We start from the raw sequence: 21,365 nt of genomic DNA, 5'->3' as shown, positions 1-21,365 counted from the left end.
CTAACCACTCATAAGGAACATTATGGAAACATAAAGTAAGGCTTTACGATGGGTAATGCAGACATTGCTTTGATTAAGGAGGACATTCATTCACCTCTCCCTTCCCCATAAGAGATATCCTGCATCAAAGGCCCAAGTCTCAGGTTAAGAAAGGTAATTATCTATTACAAAGGTTAGTTAACAAAGTATTATTTTTGTCCTCCAAGGACTTAGTTTTTCATCTATCACAGCTAGAAGACAAGGACCAAATAAATCCAGGGCTAACATTTGATAAAGAACATATTCTCCAAGTGAATGGATCAAAGAGAATTAGATATTTTAACATGAATATTTAATAATACTATAAACAGTATTTTATACTATTGAGCTTGAGAACTTTAAACTCATTCCTGTGACAAACACCACAGTACACCCATTAGCAAAGAACAGGATTTTTACCCAATCTGAACCCGTTGGGGATGAGGATGAACGAGTACAAATCTTCTCGCCCAGCCGAGCCTGGACAATCACTTGGACAGTCTAAAAAATGCAAACAAGCAAAAAAAGCAAAGATGAAAAGTCTTAACTGATTTGGCTCCTGATCCAATACAGGGTTAAAAAGATACCAATTAATCATAACTCTTTATACCTCAGGAAAGGGTATAATGTAAAAAAAAAAAAAAATTTTTTTTATTCATACCTCAGGAAAGGGTATAATTTAAAACAGTCAAGAACAGATGAAAAAAGACAAAACAATGCATAAAAAAGTAATAATAATACTGTAAACCGTCCCGAGAGCACAATGCCAATCAGTTAGAGGAATTACAGTTTGAGCTTGGAATGTGTGCTATCCTCACATGGCAGAAGGAAAGCTGCACATGGTGGCTATGACTTTCCTAAAGAAACAAGTCCAACTATGGGTTTAAATATTCACTGCCACAAGCTTATGTAATCATAGTAGATTTAAACTAAGAACTGCCATGATTATTCATACTGCTTGGCCCATATGGCAAAAGTCTTCCAAATAATTTCATAACCAGAATTTGTATTGTATGGATTGTTCTAGCATGGCAGTGGTTGAGAGGAAGGAGTTATAGAGGTGAAAATGGTGTTATTTTAGGTCTGGGAAAGTATAACTTCTAAAGCATTCAAAACTCAGTTTTAATTCCCTATTTACCAGGAGGGGAACAATAAATGAAAGTTGGGCATTTCAGGGTAAGTTGTTGCTTTTTTTTCGTTGCTTAGGAAAACATGCCCCAAATGCTGACCATTCCGATTCACAGTCTTTGTTCCTACCCCAAGGGAACATACTGTGCCAATAATCTGGCAGAATAGCTTGACATTTCTACAAACAGCCTTGCAAAAAAAAAAATTTTTTTTTTTTTTTTTGAACAAGTCGCTGTGGAAAATTGGAAGCTACTTTTTAGTTACACCCCCAGTACCGCCCCCAATCTTCACAGTTTGGTTTACAACAGACAGAAGTATCCCTTAAAATGGGCAAGCTGCAAGCTGTTATGCTACATTTCCAAAGAGGGTTCTCAGAAGAGAGAAGCATGGAAGTTCTTTCCAAGAGTTCTAGGCTCAAGAGAACGGATATATTACCTTGAGGGCAAAAAACTTAATGAACTTGTCCAGGTCCTTCCTGTCCTGGGAATTGAGATCAGTTTCCATTGCCTATAGGAATCTAAAACAGGAAAAAAAAAAAAAAAAGATTAAAAAAGTGACTAATATCTTTAAAAAGGAATTGCTACATCAAAGCATACAGAGATGATATTGTCTGCTAGCTGTATGAATAGTCAAGTGGGAGTGGGAGGGAAAATTATTTTTTCCCTCTAAAGATACCAAAGTGAAAAATATTAAGATGTAGAAATTATCTTTTGAGGAAAATAAATTCCACACAAGAAGCTCTATCTTGGAACCTAAAAAAATGGATGAGGATAAGACAATTTACCTGAATTTAAAACTTCGAGCTATTAAAAAAAAAAAAAAAAATTATGTAAAAATGCTTTATTATTACCCAGCATACTAAGGACTAAGAAGTTTGAATGAGACAAAATTCTGCTAAATCAACATAAAATTCATTAACTGTATTCCTTCAAAAGACCACTAAATCAATTTAACTTTTTTTTGAGGGGGGGAGGGGTTTATGGACCCCTTTGAGAATCTGATAGTAAGAAAAATCCTTTCTCCAAAAAAATGCACATATATGGAAACATTTGCATATAATTTCAGAGGGTTCATGGATTTTATGAAGCACACCATGAACCTCCCAGGTTGAAATGGTTTGAGATGGGGTTTGGCATAAGGAAGGAAGCACTTTGGGAGAGAAGTGCATGAACAAAGAGGCATAAGCAAAAGGGAGCAAAATGGGTTTTCCAAAGGATTGCACACAGATGGGGTAAGGCTGGTTGGGGACAGACCAGGAGGGTCTAGAATGCAATGCTAGAGCCTGACCTGCATCTTGTTGTGGTTTGTTGCCATCAAGTTGCTTCCAACTCATTGTGACCCCAGTGCCTGAGTGGGAGCCTATTCCAGGCTTTTGAGAAGTGACACAACCAGAGTGGAAGTATCATCTGAATGGTGCTTTAAAAAGATAGCTTTGCTGGCATAATATAGAACAGTTTTGAGTAGGAAAAACAGGGAAATCATTTAGATCCTTGGCAATAATTCAGACTTGTGGCTAAGGCTAAAACTCTAGCACAGGCATGATCTGGAAATAGTATGGGTGGGAGACATTTTACAGGAAGAGCTGTTAGGATTTAAGAACTAAAACTACAAAAAGGGAACAAAAGAGAGCCTGGGTTTTAAAACTTGGGTACCCGAGAAGCAAGTTTAATAGGGTTTCAAAAACCAGGAAAGACAGACTAGGAGCTAATTTTAAGGAAACGTGGAAACAAATGGGGAGAGTTAGAAGAGAAAATGAGTACAGATTTAAAAAAAAACATTTTCTTTATTAAGGTATAATTTACATGTAGTAACGTGCACAAATCTTAGACATACTGCTCAATAAATTTTTACGGGTATATATATATATATACGTATATACCCGTGTAACAATGACGCAAGATAGAGAACATTTCTAGTATTTCAGAAGGCTCCTTTATGGCCCTTCAGTCAATAAACCCACCCAAAGGAAACTATTATTCTGACCTGTATCACCATGGATCGGTTTTGTCTGTTTTCAAATTTCTTATAAGTGAAATCATACAGTATGAATTCTTCTGTGTGTGGCTTTGTTTATTTAGGAGCCCTGGAGGTGCAGGGTGCTATCCAAAAGGTCAGAGCAGTTCGAATCAACCAGTCACTTCTTGGAAATCCTATGGGGCAGTTCGACTCTGTCCTATAGGGTTGCTACGAGTTGGAATCCACTCAATAGCAACAGGTTTACTTAATACTATGTCTGTGAGATTCATCTATATTGCCGTATGTAGCAGTTTATTCTTTTTCATCGCTAAGTAGTACTCTATTTTATGAATATGCCACAATTTATCAATTCCACTGTTGACAACACTTGAGTTGTTTCATGTTTTAGCCATTATATTCTTTTGCGTGTCATGTGGTGAACATAAACATTCACTGCTATCAGAGGTAAAGTCAGGCGTGGAAATGCTGAGTCACACGGTATACGTATTTTCAGCTTTAATAGATACTACCAAACATTTTCCCAGAGTATCTGTACCAATTTACACTCCCACCAGCAGTGTTCCAGTTGCTCTCCATCTTTAACACCAGTTGGTACTGCCAATTCTTTAATTTTAGCCATTCTGGTAGGAGTGTGGTAGTATCTCATTTAATGTGTACTTCCCTGATGACTGCCACTTCTCCTATCGGCACCTTTTCATATGCTTACCATTTGGTTATGCTTGTTTGCCAAGTGCTAGTTCAAATCTTTTGCCGATTTTAAAAACTGGGTTGTCTTTCTTATTAATTTGTAATTATATATTGGCAATGGATTTGGTTTTGGTTTGGTGTGCATGTATGTGTGAATATATATATACACATACATACCAAAACCAAACCAAACCTGTTGCCATCGAGTCGATTCCAACTCCTAGTGACCCTATAGGACAGAGCAGAACTGCCCCATGGGGTTTCCAAGGAGCACCTGGTGGATTTGAACTGCTGACCTTTTGGTTAGCAGCAGTAGCTCTTAACTACTATGCCACCAGGGTTTCCTACACACACACACACACACACACACACACACACACACACACACAAGTACACGTACATTCTGGATACCAGTATTTTGGATTTGTATACTGCAAATATCTTCTCCCCATTTATGGCTTGCCTTTTCTTATAGAATTAAAAAAAAAAAAAAAAAAGCTTTGTTGAGGTATAAATGACAAACAACACACTTAAAGCGTACAATTTGATACGTTTGACATATGTATATATCTGTGAACCCATCAGCACAAACAAGATAGTGAACATATCCACTCTATCCAAAAGTGTCCTCATGCCCCTCTGTAGTACCCGGCTTTAGCCTCTCCTTGGGAGCCCTGGTGGCATACCAGTTGAGCGCTCAGCTGCTAACGGAAAGGTTGGCAGTTCAAACCCATCCAGCAGCTCCACAACAGAAAGACCTGGTGATCTGCTTCTCTGAAAACTCCATGGGCCAGTTAGTTCTGACCTGCCATGTGGAGTCGCTGCGAGTTAGAATTCACTCAGTGGCCCCTGACAACAGCAGCAGCCCCTCCTCAGTTCCCATCTTCATCCTCAAATGACCAGATATGCCTTCTATCACTATAGAACCCCATCTGCATTTTCCAGAGTTTTATATAAATGGAATCATGCAGTATGTACTTTTTTGTCGTTGCCTGGGTCAGTAATTCATTTCTTTTTACTAACAAGTAGTATTCCTCTTAATCTTTTCTTTTACAATTAGAACTTACAGTGTTCTGTTACAGAAATCTTTGCTGATCTCAAAGTCATAAAGACATTCTCCTACATTTTCTTCTAGAAACACTGTTTTACCTTTCACATTTACATTCGTGATCCATCTCAATTTTTATATACAGTGTGAGTTTGGAATAAAGGTTCTGTTGTTGTTGTTGTTGTTGTTAAAACAAATAAGTTCAGTTTATTTAACAGATTGAATTAAAAAAACTAGAAGACCAGTCTGAAAATGGTGAGTCAGGAACTAACAGAAAAGGTTTAGATTGAGGCTAAGGCTGGAGATTAAAACTGGATATTCTCCAAAAAGAAGTGATAGTTAAAACTGTAGCTATAGATGAAACCACCAAAGAGGAGAAGAGAAAAAGAAAACAACAAAGACCCTTGGAAAATAAGTAAAAGAACTAAAAAATGTAATGCACAGAGACAAGAACTAATCAGAGAAATAGGCAAAATGGTTTCTGAGCCATTTTCATTGAAATCAAGCAAAAAGAAGAGTTTCCTCCACAGAGAAAAGGCCACTGGACTTGGCATTGTGTTGATAATGACTTCTTAGAGGGTGGTTCCTTAGAGTGGGAGTGAGGAATGCACTCAGCTATTTCCGAGAAGTTAGATAGGGAAAGATCTCAGGCTCTTGGTTGAAAGGATTTTGTCCTACAGGGATATCGGAGCAATCTATGGCGGGGGGGGGGGGGGGGGGACACCACTAAAGGAGAAATAAAACATGCCCCCAAAAATAAAACATGCAAGAGAAGAAATAATTGTTGGAATAAGATGGTACAGGAAACAGAGTACACTGTGATCATGAACATTTTCAGATTGATTTTCAAGTAGGTTAATGCCCTAAAGTGATCCAAATTACAAATGACAACTTTTGAGGTCCATCATGTGTAGGTCTGAATGCATTTGAAATGTATACCCAACTTTGGATCTTCCTAATTTTGGTTAAAAAGAACACTAACAAACGTTAAAGTAAAAAGAAAAAGACCTTTTAAAGGGTTAAACAGCTCAAGGCCCGGAAGGAACACAGCTATAGATTAGAGAGAAGTCAGTCCTAACTACAGATTTGGTTGCCTTTCTTTCACTTTAAAGTGGTGAGCTGTATTCTCTCCAATGCATCTACCAATGCAAACATTATAATGGCACAATGAGTCTCATACATTTTTGTACAAATCGTGGCACTAAAGTTAATAAGCCAAAAGTGTTGAGGTCTCCACTGGAGAAAAAGTTATCTCCCAGGCATCAGAGCTGCTTGTTCCCTTAGGCCCAGGTGTTCAGCAGTTGATTCACCCTTTACAGCATAAGGTGATGTAACGGTTACACTGTGCTTTGCTCTTTGCAAAATTTTTTCTTTGGGTGTCCCAAGGGATATGAAGGGAGTTTGGGCACATCTACAACTGAACTTTTTTCTGGCCTTTACTGGTAATCAGTTACTAAATCCTGCAGCTTTTGCTATACAGTATCTATATTTGCTGTATTTGCTTCATTTCCACAGATAACACCATAATCTAGGACCTTGTTTCTTATCTGCAAGAGAGGTAATTGGTTAATTTACCTTCTTCTAGTTTACACTGTACACATCAGGCAAACTACTGAAAGACTAATCTTAGTAAAGTACTATATCATATTGCTCCTATGCTCCAGAGCTTTTGGCAAATTCTTCGGTCTGTTAAAAATTCCCATGCAAAGTCAACAGTGAAAACAGGAGATGGGATTTAGAACATGTATCTGAAAGGCCTGCTGGCACTATCAGGAAGGTTCTTGGTCACCGAAACTGGTAAACAGTGAGCCTGGACCAGGGTCTGGTTCTTGAATTTGCATGTTCAAAAAATGAATTTTATTAGTTTAATCAAAGTTTCGGGAACTACTTCAGCTACGAGACAGTTTATATGTCATAATTCCAGTTTACTAACGGAGACATAAAACCAAGTAGACAGAAAGAGAAGTGTTAAGTGATCAACATGTTGCCATTCCTTAAAGGAGAACATTTGGAGAAACCAAAAAAATATCAGATAGTTAACCGGTACCACCCCACTATAGGTTTCACATATGCTTGTCAGCCACAGGGGCAAGCAGGTTGCAATTTTGCCATCTAGTCTAGAGATCAGTCCCTGAAGAAGGACATCATGCTTGGCAGAGTACAGGGTCAGCAGAAAAGAGGAAGACCCTCAATGAGGTGGATGGACACAGTGGTTGCCAACAATGAGCTCAAGCATAATAACGATTGTAAGGATGGCTCAGGACCGGGCAGTGTTTCGTTCTGTTGTGCATGGGTTCGCTACAAGTCGGGACCGAACCGACTCGACAGCACCTAACAACAACAACAGTCTAGAGGGCCTGAAAATGCACGTATTTAACTTTCTTGAAACTTTGCAGATCACTGCCAACACTGTCTCCACCGTCAAAATGCCTCTGTCTCACATTAAGGGTGCAGACTTCCTGATGGGATGGGTTTTAAGGCAATATATCAGCTGCATGGGGACTAAGCCAAAGAAGTAGGACTTTCAGGTTACCACTTAGTTCAAGTCAGGGCCTTTTTTAAAAAAAAAAAAAAAAAAAAAAACACCTCTGAGCATTCTAGTCTCTCAATTACATTGCACCTTTTCTAACTTTTCTACAAGCTCCACATTTCTTGCCCCTTTCCTGATAATCTGCAGAATATGTAAGTTCATCTGAGCTACTTAAAAAAAAAAATTTTTTTTAATTATTTTTTTTACTTACTATCTTCTTTATTAAATTTTTTGCCTAAGAGACATAACCTAGTTACTATGTATAATTTCAGATATTTGTCACAAATCTATGTGGTTCCTACTCATACATGTTTGATTCATTCTTACGAAGTCTCCCCTTTTCTAAAAGGGCTTAATTTGATGTAAAGTATATTTATACATCATAATGCTTTCACAAATATCACTGTCCCTCCAAATGTCATCTACACTTATGTTCCCCTGACTCACTACTTGGAGCTTTTCTTGTTTGAGAAATAACCTCATTTAGTTAAGGCCTTTCTTCAAGAATTAAGGAAGTTAACAAATAACCCTGGGCCTTAAATAGCAATTTTAATTTAGTAATGTTCTCAATATATCACTTTCATGAAGAGAAATTCATAACAACAAATAACATTTTGAGGTTCCCAATGTGTTAAGGAACACGTATAGGCTTGCACCAGAATAGAATATTTTTAAACAATTATCTGAAAAAAATAAATTCTCCTTTTGTTGTGTAATGGCTGCAGACAATCACCAACATCCAAACAGTAGACAGATGATTGTATAACACAGTTTCAACACGAGTGATATAATCAATTGAGGGTAAAGTACACTTAACTCGATAGGCAGGTTCTCTATCTAGATTTTTACTTACCTTTGTACTGAAATGTTAATATTAAACGAAAAAATAAATTAGAAGAGCTCTATCAACTATCTTCCCAAGCCCCAGTTAAAAGCATAATACAAAAGCTACAAATAAACCCCAAAGACAGAGAAAACAGAATAGGAAATAACAAATGAAAATGTCAACAAAATAATGGAAAAAAAAAGTGCACGGACAGGGTAAGCATAAAGGTCTCAATGTTTATTTCCAGTTGCTCCTAAAACATCATTAAAATGACAAAAAAGGGATTATAAAAAGCATAAACCAACATGCATCAAAATCTCTGCAAGATGGAAAGTACGCCCACTCCTCACTTACTATCTTGCTCATTATCTGACATTCTGTATTTGTGACAATAGTAAAAAAATCTACTATCCGACTATTTTGTGCATTAACAACATACGTTTGGCAATAACAAATGCTGAGGTGTAAGGACAGAGTAATGCTGGCTGTGACGGTTAAGGTCATGTCTCAACTTGGCTGGGCCACTATTCTCAGTAGTTTGGCAGATACGTAATGATGTAATTTGACATATTTGGTATATAATGACGTAGACCCTGGAGATGTAGTGGATAAGATCTCAGCTGCTAACCAAAAAGGTCGGCAGTTGAGTCCACCAGCCACTCCTTGGAAACCCTATGGGGCAGTCCTACTCTGTCCTATGGGGTCGTTATCAGTCGGAATCAACTTGACGGCAAAGGTTTTGTTTTGTTTTTTGGTGAAATCAAAACCAGTAGTCATGGAAACTCTAAAGAAAGCAACCTCATTTGTACCAAGGAATGCAAGAGAGGTTAAGGAATTAAGAGGCACCAAACAGCTCCTAAAGTAAGGTGGCAGGTGGGGCTGAAAACAGGAGGATTGTTTGAAAGTCCATAGAAGAAGCAGTTAGACCCCCATCCCCAGTCCCCAATTTCACTCAGACTAGTATTTAACTCCATACAATTAGGAGACGGGATGTTAACTTTTTAGAAACACTGAGCCCCACCCTCAGGTCCCTTCCTCATTTGACTGGCAAAACACCGGCAACCATATTGGAGGCTTTCATCATGTGACTGGTGATTCCTGGCTGTCCCATTCACACTTGAGCATACCCACTGCTGTGGAGTTGATTCCGACTTATAGGGACCCTATAGGACAGAGTAGAACTGCCCCCACAGGGTGTCCAAGGCTGTAAATCTTTATAGAAACAGACTGCCACATCTTTCACCAGTGGAGCAGCTGCGTGGGTTCAAACCACCAACCTTCTGGTTAGCAGCCAAGTGCTTTAACCACGGCACTGCCAGGGATCCTCACTTGTGCTCACATCAAGTACCAAAAAGACAGTTAGAAGCTCAGGGTATATGAGTGAGGCTAGCACAACGGTGGGCCTCACAGCAGGGTCTAAAAATCTAACATTACTGAGAGAAAACATAGAAACAAATCTTGGAGTAGGCAAAAATTTTTTAAAGAGAGGATACAAATTACATAAGGCATAAAAGAAAAAAACTGACTGACTAGATTTCATCAAAATTTAAAACTTCTGCTCTTTAAAAGACACTTTTGAAAAATGAAAAGGCAATCCAGACTGGGAGAGAAGTATTGACAACATATATACCTGACAAAAGACTTGTATCTAGAATATATAAAGAATTCTTAACAATTCAGTAATAAAACAACCCAATAAAATATGGGCAAAATTTTGAACAGGTGCTTCACAAAAGAACTTATATAAATGGCTAATGAATTGGCAAGTGGGATATTTACACAATCTTCCCACAGATTGCTTATTAATTACAAAGGGAAGTCTGGTGGCCGTTTTAACAAAGTAATCAAAGCTAACATACCAACAATTGAAAAATTGATACTGCATCCCTCCTGATGTGATGTAGCGAGGATACTGTATCATTTGTGTAGCTTTCCTGCCAAAAATATATAACCTGAATCTAACATAAGAAAGCAATCAACCACACTCAAATTTTACAAATGTCAGTGATAGTTCATGTGGTAGAATCCCTGCCGTCCATGTGGGAGACCCAGGTTCAATTCCTACAAATACACTTCAACTGCAGCTACCACTCAGCTCACCTGTCAGTGGAGGCTTGCTTGCATGTTGCTATGAGGCTAAACAGTTCAATGGAGCTTTCAGGCTATGACAGACTAGGAAGAAAGGCCTGGCAATCTATTTCACTGGCAAAAATCAGTCAATGAAAACCGTATGTGTAACAGATTGAATTATGTCCTCCAAAAATGTGTCAACTTGGTTAGGCCATGTGTGGTTGTTCTCCATTTTGTGATTTTCCTATGTGTTATAAATCATAATCTCTGCCTGTGGTTAAAAAGGATTACAGTGGTATTGTAACACCCTTACAAAGGTCACATCCCTGAGCCAATGTAAAGGGAGTTTCCCTGAGGTGTGGCCTGCACCACCTTTTATCTTACTAGACATGAAAGGAAAGGGAAGCAAGCAGAGAGTTAGGGACCTCATACCACCAAGAAAGCAGCTCCGGGAGCAGAGTGTGTCCTTTGGACCTGAGGTCCCTGCGCTGAGATGCTCCCAGACCAACGGAACACTGATGACAAAGACCTTTCTCCAGAGCTGACAGACAGAGAAAGCCTTCCGCTGGAGCCAGAACCCTGAATTCGGACTTCTAGCCCACTGGACTGTGAGAGAATAAACTTCTCTTTGTTAGAGCCACGCACTTATGGTATTTCTGTTATAGCGGCACTAGATGACCAAGACACTGTGGATCACAACAGTCCAATCCTGTTTTGCATGGGGTTGCCATGAGTCGAGTCTAGGGCCAAATCAATGGCAGCTACCAACAATTCTTCAAAAATGTCAGTGTTATGAAAGACAAAATGAGGCTGAAGAACTGTTTTAGATTAAAGGAGGCTAAAGAGATATGACAACTAAATGCAGTACTTGATCCTGACTGGTTCCTGGGTTGAAAAAATAAAGTTTCTTTTTTTTAACAATTTTTATTGTGCTTTAAGTGAAAGTTTACAAATCAAGTCAGTCTCTCATACAAAAATGTATGTACACCTTGCTATGTACTCCTAGTTGCTCTCTCCCTAATGAGAGCGCACACTCCTCCTCTCCACCCTGTATTCCCTGTGTCTGCTCAGCCAGCTTCTGTTCACTCTGCCTTCTCATTTCCCTTCCAGACAGGAGCAAAACACATAGTCTCCTGCTGTCTACTTGAACTAAGAAGCTCATTTTCAATCTTGGAAAAATAAAGTTTCTGTAAAGGACAATATTGTAACAATTGGCAACATTTGAACACAGGACTATATACTCAATAATACTGCATCAATGTTAAATTCCCTGAATTTGATACATACAATTACACTTTGGTCAATGCTCCTGTTCTTATGAGATACGAGATACAAGTAACTTCTCTCAACGGTGCAGCTAAAAACAAAAATCAAAGAAAAAAAAAGAATATATTACATATATTATATTACATGATGTTTAATATATTGAGAGGGAATGAAAATAAAGCAGTATGGCAAAGAGTGAACAATGTGAATCTAGATGAAAGGTACACATAATATTCTCACAATTTTCCTGCAGATATGAATTTTTTTCAAAATAAAAAATTTAAATAAGCAAACAAAAATCTTTGCATTAAATGGTTTATAACAGGGTAGGGAATTTATAGTCCCTAATTTTCACCCACATAAAAGTTTTCTAAAATTAGGCATATCTTCTTGTGGCCCTTCTTCAAACATAATTTTTCAAACATCTGAATGACTGCTCTAACTGTATTTCAAAGATCCCATCACAAGATAGCCTTGCCTCAGAGTGAAGTAGCCAAAGAGTTCAATGTACTCTGCTATGATAAACATGAGTTTAAAATCTCTAAGCGGGAATTCCAACAACATGATGGACTGTGTTCATGCTCAGTTCTTCCTCCCACTACAAACATAAAAATGTGGATAAAATATAACAATAAAAAAGTTTTGAGACACAGCTAAACTATAAAGACTAAGAAATCCCAGGTGTCAGAGAAGAGGTAAGTTAAAGCTATAAAAAAAGCTATAGATGTAAGAAAAAACTGATGCCAGGGGAGCTGAAGCCTTAGGGAGCTTGGTTAGGTTCTTCCAACAAACACAGGACAACAGGAGTAGGGGCAGGGGGATAAGTCCTTAACCTTATGGGCAGGTGGAAACACAGTCCTTTGCATAGAACCCCAGAGGCAAGTGATCCTTGATCTCAGAGGCTAGATGAATCCTGCAGGAGCACCAACGACGGCTGTCATCTATCATGGCAAGGTTGGTAGGTTGGCAAGTCATTCTCAAAACTTCAAAAGTATTCTTCAGTAAAGTACATGGAGTATGGCAGCCAGAGTTATACCACCTACATGCATAGTAAAAAAAAAAAAAGCCAAGAAAATAACCCCAAAACTGGTCCAGAACCAGTGGAAAGATCAGTGGGTTGCCGAGAAGTCAGCGGGAGAGAAGAAGGATGAATAGGTGGGGTACAGGGCATTTTTAGGTCAGTGAAAATATTCTGTATGGTACTGTAATGGTGGACACATGACATTAATTAAACATTTGTCAAAACCCACAGGACTTTACAACACAAAGTATGAACCCTGGAGGGCTGTGAGGACCATGGTCTCAGGGAACATCTAGCTCAACTGACATAACGTAGTTTATAAAGAAATGTTCTACATTCTACTTTGGTGAGTAGCACCTGGGGTTTTAAAAGCTTGTGAGTGGCCATCTAAGATACTCCCCTGGTCTCACCCTGTCTGGAGGAAGGGAGAACGAAGAAAACCAAAGACAGAAGGGAAAGATTAGTCCAAAGGACTAATGGACCACAACTACCACAGCCTCCACCAGGCTAAGTCCAATACAACTAGATGGTACCTGGCTACTACCACTGACTGCTCTGACAGAGTCCCGGACAGAGCTGGAAAAAAATGTAGAACAAAATTCTAACTCATGCACATACACAAAAAAAGACCAGACTTACTGGTCTGACAGACGGGAGAAGCACCAAGAGTATGGCCCCCAGACACCCTTATAACTCAATAATGAAGTCACTCCCGAGGTTCACCCTTCAGCCTAAGATTAGACAGGCCCATAAAACAAAATGAGACTAAATAGGCATACCAGCCCAGAGGCTAGGACAAGAAGGTGGGAGGGGACAGAAAAACTGGTAACGGGGAACCCAAGGTCGAGAAGGGGAGGGTGCTGACATGTCATGGGGTTGGCAACCAATGTCAGAAAACAGTATGTGTATTAACTGTTTAGTGAGAAACTAGTTTACTCTGTAAATCTTCATCTAAAGTACAATAAAAAAATTAAAAACAAAAATAGTGAACCCTTATGTAAACTTAAGTAAATAATGTATAAACATTGGTTCACTGATTGTAACAAATGTACCACAGAAATGCAAGGTATTAATAGAAAAAACAGTGCAGGGAGGGGGGTATAAATGGGAACTCTCTGTCCTTTCTGCACAATTTTTCTGTAAACACAAAACTAATATAAACAATAAAGTCCATTAAAAAAAAAAAAAACTGGTCCAGAACCATTAAAACCCCTAAAACATAGGCAGAAGGCAGCCAGAAACAGCCTTGGGGAAACTTACACAGCCTTGGATCATCAATACTCTGCTGCCAGGCCACACCCACAGCCCTCCTCTGTAACTTTTAGCTAGATGAATTCATAGTTTAAAAACCTTAAAAAAAAAAAAAATTACAGACTGCATGTGGAAATAAAACACCAGTAACTCAAAATAATATGACAATGTAAAAGAGGCCTCACATCTGAGGGAAGAATGGACAAGCTAAGAGGAAGAATGCTTGTACATGTTAAACTCCTACAAGAGACAGGAACTCGGGGCAGCCACAGCAATGTTAGGACTCAAAAAATCACCAGGAGTCGGCAAAGGCATGAAAAAAATCAGACTTGCAAGATCTGAGTATAAAGCAGCAAGTTTTGGAAAGCTACAGAGCTTGACGAGTACTGGGAGTGGTACGGTAGAACAGAGGCATGTGGGTGAAATAGTGATGGCTGGGAAGAAGCGGACCTAGACTTAGAGCGTTTGAACTGGAATATCAGGGCTGATTTAGGATGCTGAAAAAGGTAGTGGGTTGAATTTCTTAAATCGATTTATACACTTTGGAAAGATTGAGATATAACTCACATACCGTAAAATTCAACATTTTAAAGTATACAATCCAGTGAATTTTAGTATATTCGTAGATTGTGCAACCATCACCACTAATTTGAGAACATTTTCATTAACCCAAAAAGTATAACTGTATCCACTCTCATTTACTCCCCTATTCCTCCATCCCACAGCCCCTGGCAACCACTAATCTATTTTCTATCTCTACGGATTTGCCTACTCTGAACACTTACATACATGGAATCATTAAACATGTGGCTTTTAACTCTTCAGACATGGATTGGACTGCACAATGGGTTGGAGAGGGATGCTGGTGAGGTGTGAACTTCTTGGATCAGGTGGACACTTGAGACTATGTTGGCATCTCCTGCTTGGAGGGGAGATTAGAGGGTGGAGGGGGTTAGAAGCTGGTGAAATGGACATAAAAAAAGAGAGTGGAGGGAGAGATCGGGCCGTCTCATTAGGGCGAGAGTAATTGGGAGTGTGTACCAAGGTGTGTATGGGTTTTTGTGTGAGAGACTGACTCGATTTGTAAACTCTCACTTAAAGCACAATAAAAATTATTAAAAAAAAATGTGGCTTTTGTTATCTAGCTTCTTTTACTTAGCATGTTTTCAAAGTTTATCCATGTCATAGCATAGATCAGCACTTCATCCCTTTTTATGCTGAATAATAAGCCATTATATGGATATAAAAATATTTTTATATTAAAAAAAAGGATATACCACATTTTGTTTATCCATTCATGAGTTGATGGACATTTGGGTTGTCTGCACTTTCTGGCTCTTATGAATACTGCTGCTATGAACATGCGTATATGAGCTTGTATGTTAGCATATGTCTTCAATTTGTATATACCAAGGAATTGCTGGGTTATGTGGTAATTCTACATTTAACTTTTTGAGGAACTACCGAATTGTTTTCCAAAGTGGCTGCACCATTTTACATTCAGTAGTGGGTAGATTTTTTAAAACAGAAGTTTGATTAAGAGTAGAGTACAAAATGAGAACACAGACGACAGAGAGGACAGACCCTGTGTGTCACTCTTCTTTTCCTTTTGTCCAAGTATCTCCCTCTTTTTCACAATCCTCTGTTTTTCCTTTCTTTTTTTGATCCATACTATGAAAAACGTTAAACATTACTCAACTTCAACAATTTGGGATAAGTCCTATCCTTAACTTCTGCCAAAATAAACCTAATTTCTCCCTGAAAGAAAATAATGTCATCCCAGCTCATAAATCTCTGCAATTTTTCATATATGATATTTGGCACATATTAAAAGAAAGCAGGCATTCATGAAAACAAACTCAGATGACCAACATCCAGGAGATACAAGAGATATTAGAAACCTTAGTAAGTTATTCAGATAATAAAGTTATCAGACACAGACTTTAAAATAAATATGCTGAATATGTTCAATTAAATAAAACACACAATGGAAATCTTTGAGGACTAGAAATTATAAAGAATCAAATAGAAATTCTATAACTTAAAAAAAAAATTAGAAACTCAATGGTTGAGTTTAACAGCAGGTAAGATTAGCAAAGAGAGAAATCGTGAAAAACCGAAACCAAACCCAACCCGTTGCTGTCGAGTCGATTCCGACTCATAGTGACCCTATAGAGCAGAGTAGAACTACCCATAGGGTTTCCAAGGAGCACCTGGTAGATTCGAACTGCTGACATTTAGATTAGCAGGTTAACCACTATACCACCAGGGTTTCCCAATTGTGAAAGAGAATTTACCAAAAACCAAACCCACTGCCACTGAGTTAATTCCTACTAATAGTGACTCATAGGACAGAGTACAACAGCCCCATAGGATTTCCAAGGCTGTAAATCTTTATGGAAGCACTGCCACATCTTTCTCCCACCAGCAGCTGCCTCGTGGGTTCAAACCACTGACCTTTTAGTTAGCAGCCAAGTGCTTTAACCACTGTGCCACCAGGGCTCCAAAAGAGTTATCAGGCAGAAGAAAATAGCCAGAATGAAAGAGGCAAAACAGTGGTATCTTAGTTATCTAGTGCCGCCATAAGAGAAATACCACAAGTGGGTGGCTTTAACAAACAGAAAGTTATTTTCTCACAGTATAGGAGGCTAGAGGTCTGATTCAGGGCACCAGCTCTAGGAGAAGGCTTTCTCTCTACTGGTTTTGGGAGAAAGTTCTTATCGCTTGGCTCTGTGGTGATCTTCATGTGGCATGGCATCTATCTTCCCTCATCTCTGCTTGCTTCTCTGTCCTAATCTGCTTTTTTATATTTCAAAGGTTTAAAACACATCCTATACTGATGTGGCCTCTTAACATAATAAAGAAAACCCATTCCCAATTGGAATTATAATCATAGGTATAGGGGTTAGGATTTACAACACGTATTTTGGGGGGGACACAATTCAATCCATTAAAAAAAAAAAAAAAAAAAAACCAGTCCATAGCAGATGGAAAACAGAAAGGAGCAGAATAGACATAAAGTAAGTATCCACATTTGAGATGCTTCTGAGAATGAAAAGGACACTATTAATAATCATACCATGACAACAGGTACAAACTGGGACATGAGGTCATCTGAAGCCTATGGACACAAGAAAAAGTCCAACATATGTGTAAATGGAGTTCCAGAAAAAGAAATAGGTGGTATGCAAAATTAGGAAAAAGACAGTTGAAGATTTGCAAGTAAAAGAGTAAAGAGAAATAAACTGGATAAGTATGGTCTGGCCAGATAAGGAGGGAGTCATGAAAGTCACACAAAATAGAGTCAAATAGCAGATTAGTAAAGAATCAACACAGACTCTTTGGTAAGTAAAGTTCTAGAAACATTAATCTGAATACAGACAGGATGATAAAGTAAAAGGACTGCAAGCAGAGAGAGTAGCCAGGAAGCTGTAGTAATAATCTACATGGGACTTGATGACAAATTGGATTAGGGTGGAACAGTCACAAGTAAAGAAAGAGCAAATACTTTCAAATGAACAACTAAATAATTTGGCAAGAGATTATATAAAAATAACTCTAGATACTATCTTTAGCATTTAAAACTGGAAAAAGGAGAACATCAATTGCTGAAAAAATAATTTCTATGTATTCTATGTATTTCTTCAACGGCAACGGGTTTTGATTTTTTTTTATGTATTCCTATTTCTAACATAGTTTTTTTTTTTTTTTTAATGTTTTGGGTTCAGGCTTAAAAGCTCAACATGGCAAACCAGCAGTAGCTAGCAAGAAAAACAGGTAAGTTTACAATAAATATTGAAATAGAAACCGAAGTTGCAAATTATGTAGAAATTATCAAAATGAAGAATATGTGACATAAAAACCAATGAGATACAGCAAAAGCAGACTTCAAAAGAAAATATATAGCTTTAAATGCTGTTATAATTTAAAAAGACTAAAAATAAACAAGAAATTTATTCAAAAAACCAGAAAGAAACTAAACCAAAAGAAAATGAAAGAAGGTTATTAGATAAAAACCAAGCTTAATTACCTAGGAAAAAATTTTAAACCATTCCAAGGAATAAATAAGCCCAACATCTGGTTTCCTGAAAATTCCAACAGAAATAGACAAACTCTTGGCAAGTCTGATTAAGGGGGAAAAACACCTATAGGGTCATATTTAAAACGGGACAGCTAAATCTCATTAAGAATTTCTCAACATTCTCCCTCTCCTAATGACTGAATAACTGAGGCAATACAAAAAAAAATTGAAGAAAAAAACCCCTTAAGATTGAAAGGAATATGAAATGATTCTTAACTCTGTATTTGTTTCACGAAGTTGTCAAGGATTTCATTTTACTTGGATCAACAATCAACACCCATGGAAGCAGCAGTGAAGTAATCAAATGACGCATTGCATTGGGAAAATCTGCTGCCAAGGACCTCTTTAATATGCTGAAAAGCAAAGATGTCACCTTGAAGACTAAGTTGGGCCTGACCCAAGCCGTGGTATTTTCAATCGCATCACATGCATGTGAAAGCTGGACAATGAATAAGGAAGACCAAAGAAGAATTGACGCCTTTGAATTGTGGTGTTGGTGAAGAATATTGAATATACCATGGACTGCCAAAAGAACGAACAAATCTGTCTTGGAAGTAGTACAACAAGAATGCCCCTTAGAAGCTAGGATGGCAAGACTACATCTTACATACTTTGCACACGTTGTCAGGAGGGATCAGTCCCTGGAGAAGGACATCATGCTTGGCAGAGTACAGGGTCAGCAGAAAAGAGGAAGACTCTCAACCAGGTGTACTGACACAGTGGCTGCAACAATGAGCTCAAGCATAACAACAATTTTAAGGATGGCCCAGGACTGGGAAGTGTTTTGTTCTGTTGTGCATAGGGTCGCTATGAACCGACTTGAGGGCATCTAAGGACAACATTTGTTTCACATGCATATGAGTCAAAACGGAAAGCTGTACCTTCAAAAACAGCAATACCAAATGACCTCTTCTATCAATTCTTGATTTCCCTTTCACTAAGAAAGGAGCGCTAGTAGCACAGTGGTTAAATGCTCGGCTGCTAACCTAAAGGTTGGTGCTTTCCAACCCGGCAGCTGCTGGTGGGAGAAAGATGTGGCAATTAGCTTCCTTAAAGATTGACAGCCTTGGAAGCCCTACGGGGCAATTCTACTCTGTCCTACAGGGTCAGTATGAGTCAGAATTGACTCATGACAACGGGTTCCACTGAGAAGGTAACTACTGACCCATACTTAAGCGTGCACATTCGTAAGTTGTTTTTCTAAGCAGTGGTGATGCATATTCTCATCCCTTCTCTTGAAGACACCACCAGGACATCAAGACAAATTTCCCAAGCAACCTACACTGACCTTCAGAGAATGTCTCTAATAAACTGGCCCATATTTACCCTATACATTAACGGCAACCAACTATTTAAAACTAATTTTAAATCCCTTTCGGAATTTACAATCCTTTAAAGATTTAAAGATAAAGCTTTTAAGAAAGGTTTCTTGATTTCCCCCAGGCAGAGAGGATTATGCCCTTCTCTGCATTTTTCCTGGCTCCAGTGCCTCTATTATATCACACACTAGTTGAAATTTTTCTCCACAATTTGACAAAGAGGAAGCAAGAAAGTTTATGCACTTTTTGGTGATTTAGTGAAATTCATCTTATTCAGCTCAACATACCAAATTGGAAACTACTTTCAAGTTATCCACACATAAAGTTTAGGTAAGCTTTGTTCAAGAATAAGCCCCTTTTACTAAAGTGTACATATTTTAAGACTCTCATGTCAACACATACAAGCTAAACAAATCTTAAGCAATACAGTAACTCAAAGGTTAATGGAAGAGATTGCATTTTAAAATTAGTCTCCACTTTTCTTTCATAAAAAAAGGAACTAAAATCTTAACACTGAGGAATATTTTGTACGTACTATTCATTCTCTGTAATCTAAAGAGCACTCAGCCACACTGCCAATGGATGTAATTATTCATTTCTCCTATAATGAAGCGTTCAAAAATGAGGAAGATAAATTAAAAAACGCAGTTTTATGGCTTTCTAGGTATTATTATGAAGATTAAATAACTATTCTCTAGATAGTTTCAGAAATAAATACCTTCCACTACCATTTGAACCTAATATAATTGCAAAGTATTAGGAATGCACCTTATGGGGTGGGTATGATAAATTCTAAAGTGGGTATATTTTCTGTATAGTCAAATTTATCCTTGAAAATCACTCACATAGTAGGACTTGGGTCCTTGAAAGCTCAAAAGTTAATGTGTTTGCTTCTTTTGGCATTTAGGCTACAGACACCCTGCTCTGAGTCATGGAGGTTATACTTTAACTGGGTTTGGGGGAAGAAGGAAAGGACAATGGGAAAAATAAGAGAGCTTTGTCTTGTTTCCACCTCAATACAGTACAGTTCCAGTATGCCTGTACAGTGGAACTCCACTGAGTTCAGTTGATTCTTAGCTCTTAAAACAATATAAGCTGGAGCTAAAGAGATGCAGTTTTTGCTTGAATTTTAATAATCACTACTGGAGGAAAGAAAAATACAAATACACAATAAGAACTTAGGTAAAAGCACAGTAAAGGAAAATCCAGTGGTTTGCAAGTTTTATGAAAATTAGATTTCAAGAGTTACCATAGCCTTCTTAATTTTACATCTAAAGGGGGTACAATTTGAAAACAGTGCATGAGTTAGCTACATGCATCTGTACTGCAGATCACTGTATGTGACAAGTTACTTCAGCACTTATTCATCACCCACTGTGTATTAAAAGTATTGTTGAGTCAGAATTCCATTCCACCAACATTATAAGCTTTCTGCTGAACTGAAAAACAGAGCTGGAAAAAAAATTTTTTTTTAAATCTTAACGATTTAGTTGAAGCCACAATATTCAGATATGAAAACGACTAACACTCATAAAAGAACACATAAAAACCTGGAAATATAAAGAAAGGGTCTGTTATTTACCATTTGTATTATTGCACATTGCACACCCAAGGTGTTCGAAAAATTCTACTGACTTAGGCAAAGAGTTTTAAACTAATTACAACGGCAAAATGTGTACTTTTTGCGCAGGAGAGAGAGAGGCCTGTGGGGGTGCCAGGAGAAGAATACTAAAGGTGAAATGCTAAGCTGAACCGACCAGACTGACTGGGAACCAGCTGACTGGGAAAGTGAAAACAGAAATGCGTTAGTGATGAGCCCAAGAAGGTGCTTAGCTACTTACCCAGAGATTTATTTAATGAGAATGGGTCGCAGGTTTCCACAGGTCGTTCCGCTGCCAGTAAGAAGATAGCCGTGAACCTTGGGTCCCTTTTTTCACTAGTCAACAGTCACCCTCACCTACACGCGAAGTACATATTTGGCACTTAACAAATCCTGATTGAATGAAAACCTACCTTACTCATATTAATGCCCAGCCCTGGAGTTATTATGGCCCCACAAGCTACCTCCAAAAAAGTGCCCTAAGACCTAAATCAGAGAGCTGGGAAAGTAGAGAGGAAAGCTCTGGGGCTCTTTGTAAGACGA

The 21,365-nt window shown here is 38.2% G+C and overlaps 2 protein-coding genes across 9 annotated transcripts in view; one reads left to right on the top strand and one right to left on the bottom strand.

Annotated features, from left to right (window-relative positions):
- Window positions 1-21,365, top strand: part of HARBI1 (harbinger transposase derived 1) — a 55,420-nt gene that overhangs the window by 15,236 nt on the left and 18,819 nt on the right. The window contains exon 2 of the mRNA XM_049891040.1: window positions 17,551-17,599. The gene's annotated coding sequence lies outside the window, so the exon portion shown is untranslated. The remainder of the gene's footprint in view (window positions 1-17,550; window positions 17,600-21,365) is intronic.
- The window catches only part of ATG13 (autophagy related 13), a 43,199-nt gene that overhangs the window by 21,079 nt on the left and 755 nt on the right, over window positions 1-21,365 (bottom strand). For 3 of the 8 annotated variants that reach the window (XM_049891035.1, XM_049891028.1, XM_049891034.1), the window contains exons 2-4: window positions 21,064-21,179; window positions 1,582-1,663; window positions 439-519 (exon numbers count right to left, since the gene is read on the bottom strand). In XM_049891035.1, coding sequence (XP_049746992.1) covers window positions 439-519; window positions 1,582-1,650 — 150 coding nt within the window. In that variant the 5' untranslated portion in view covers window positions 1,651-1,663; window positions 21,064-21,179. Of the gene's footprint in view, window positions 1-438; window positions 520-1,581; window positions 1,664-11,571; window positions 11,642-21,063; window positions 21,180-21,365 lie in introns of all 8 variants that reach the window. The other 5 variants (XM_049891031.1, XM_049891032.1, XM_049891030.1 and 2 more) reach the window with 5 other exon arrangements.

The sequence above is a fragment of the Elephas maximus genome, chromosome 7, assembly GCF_024166365.1.
Source record: "Elephas maximus indicus isolate mEleMax1 chromosome 7, mEleMax1 primary haplotype, whole genome shotgun sequence".
NCBI lineage: Eukaryota > Metazoa > Chordata > Mammalia > Proboscidea > Elephantidae > Elephas > Elephas maximus.
This window is presented reverse-complemented; position numbering and strand designations above follow the sequence as displayed.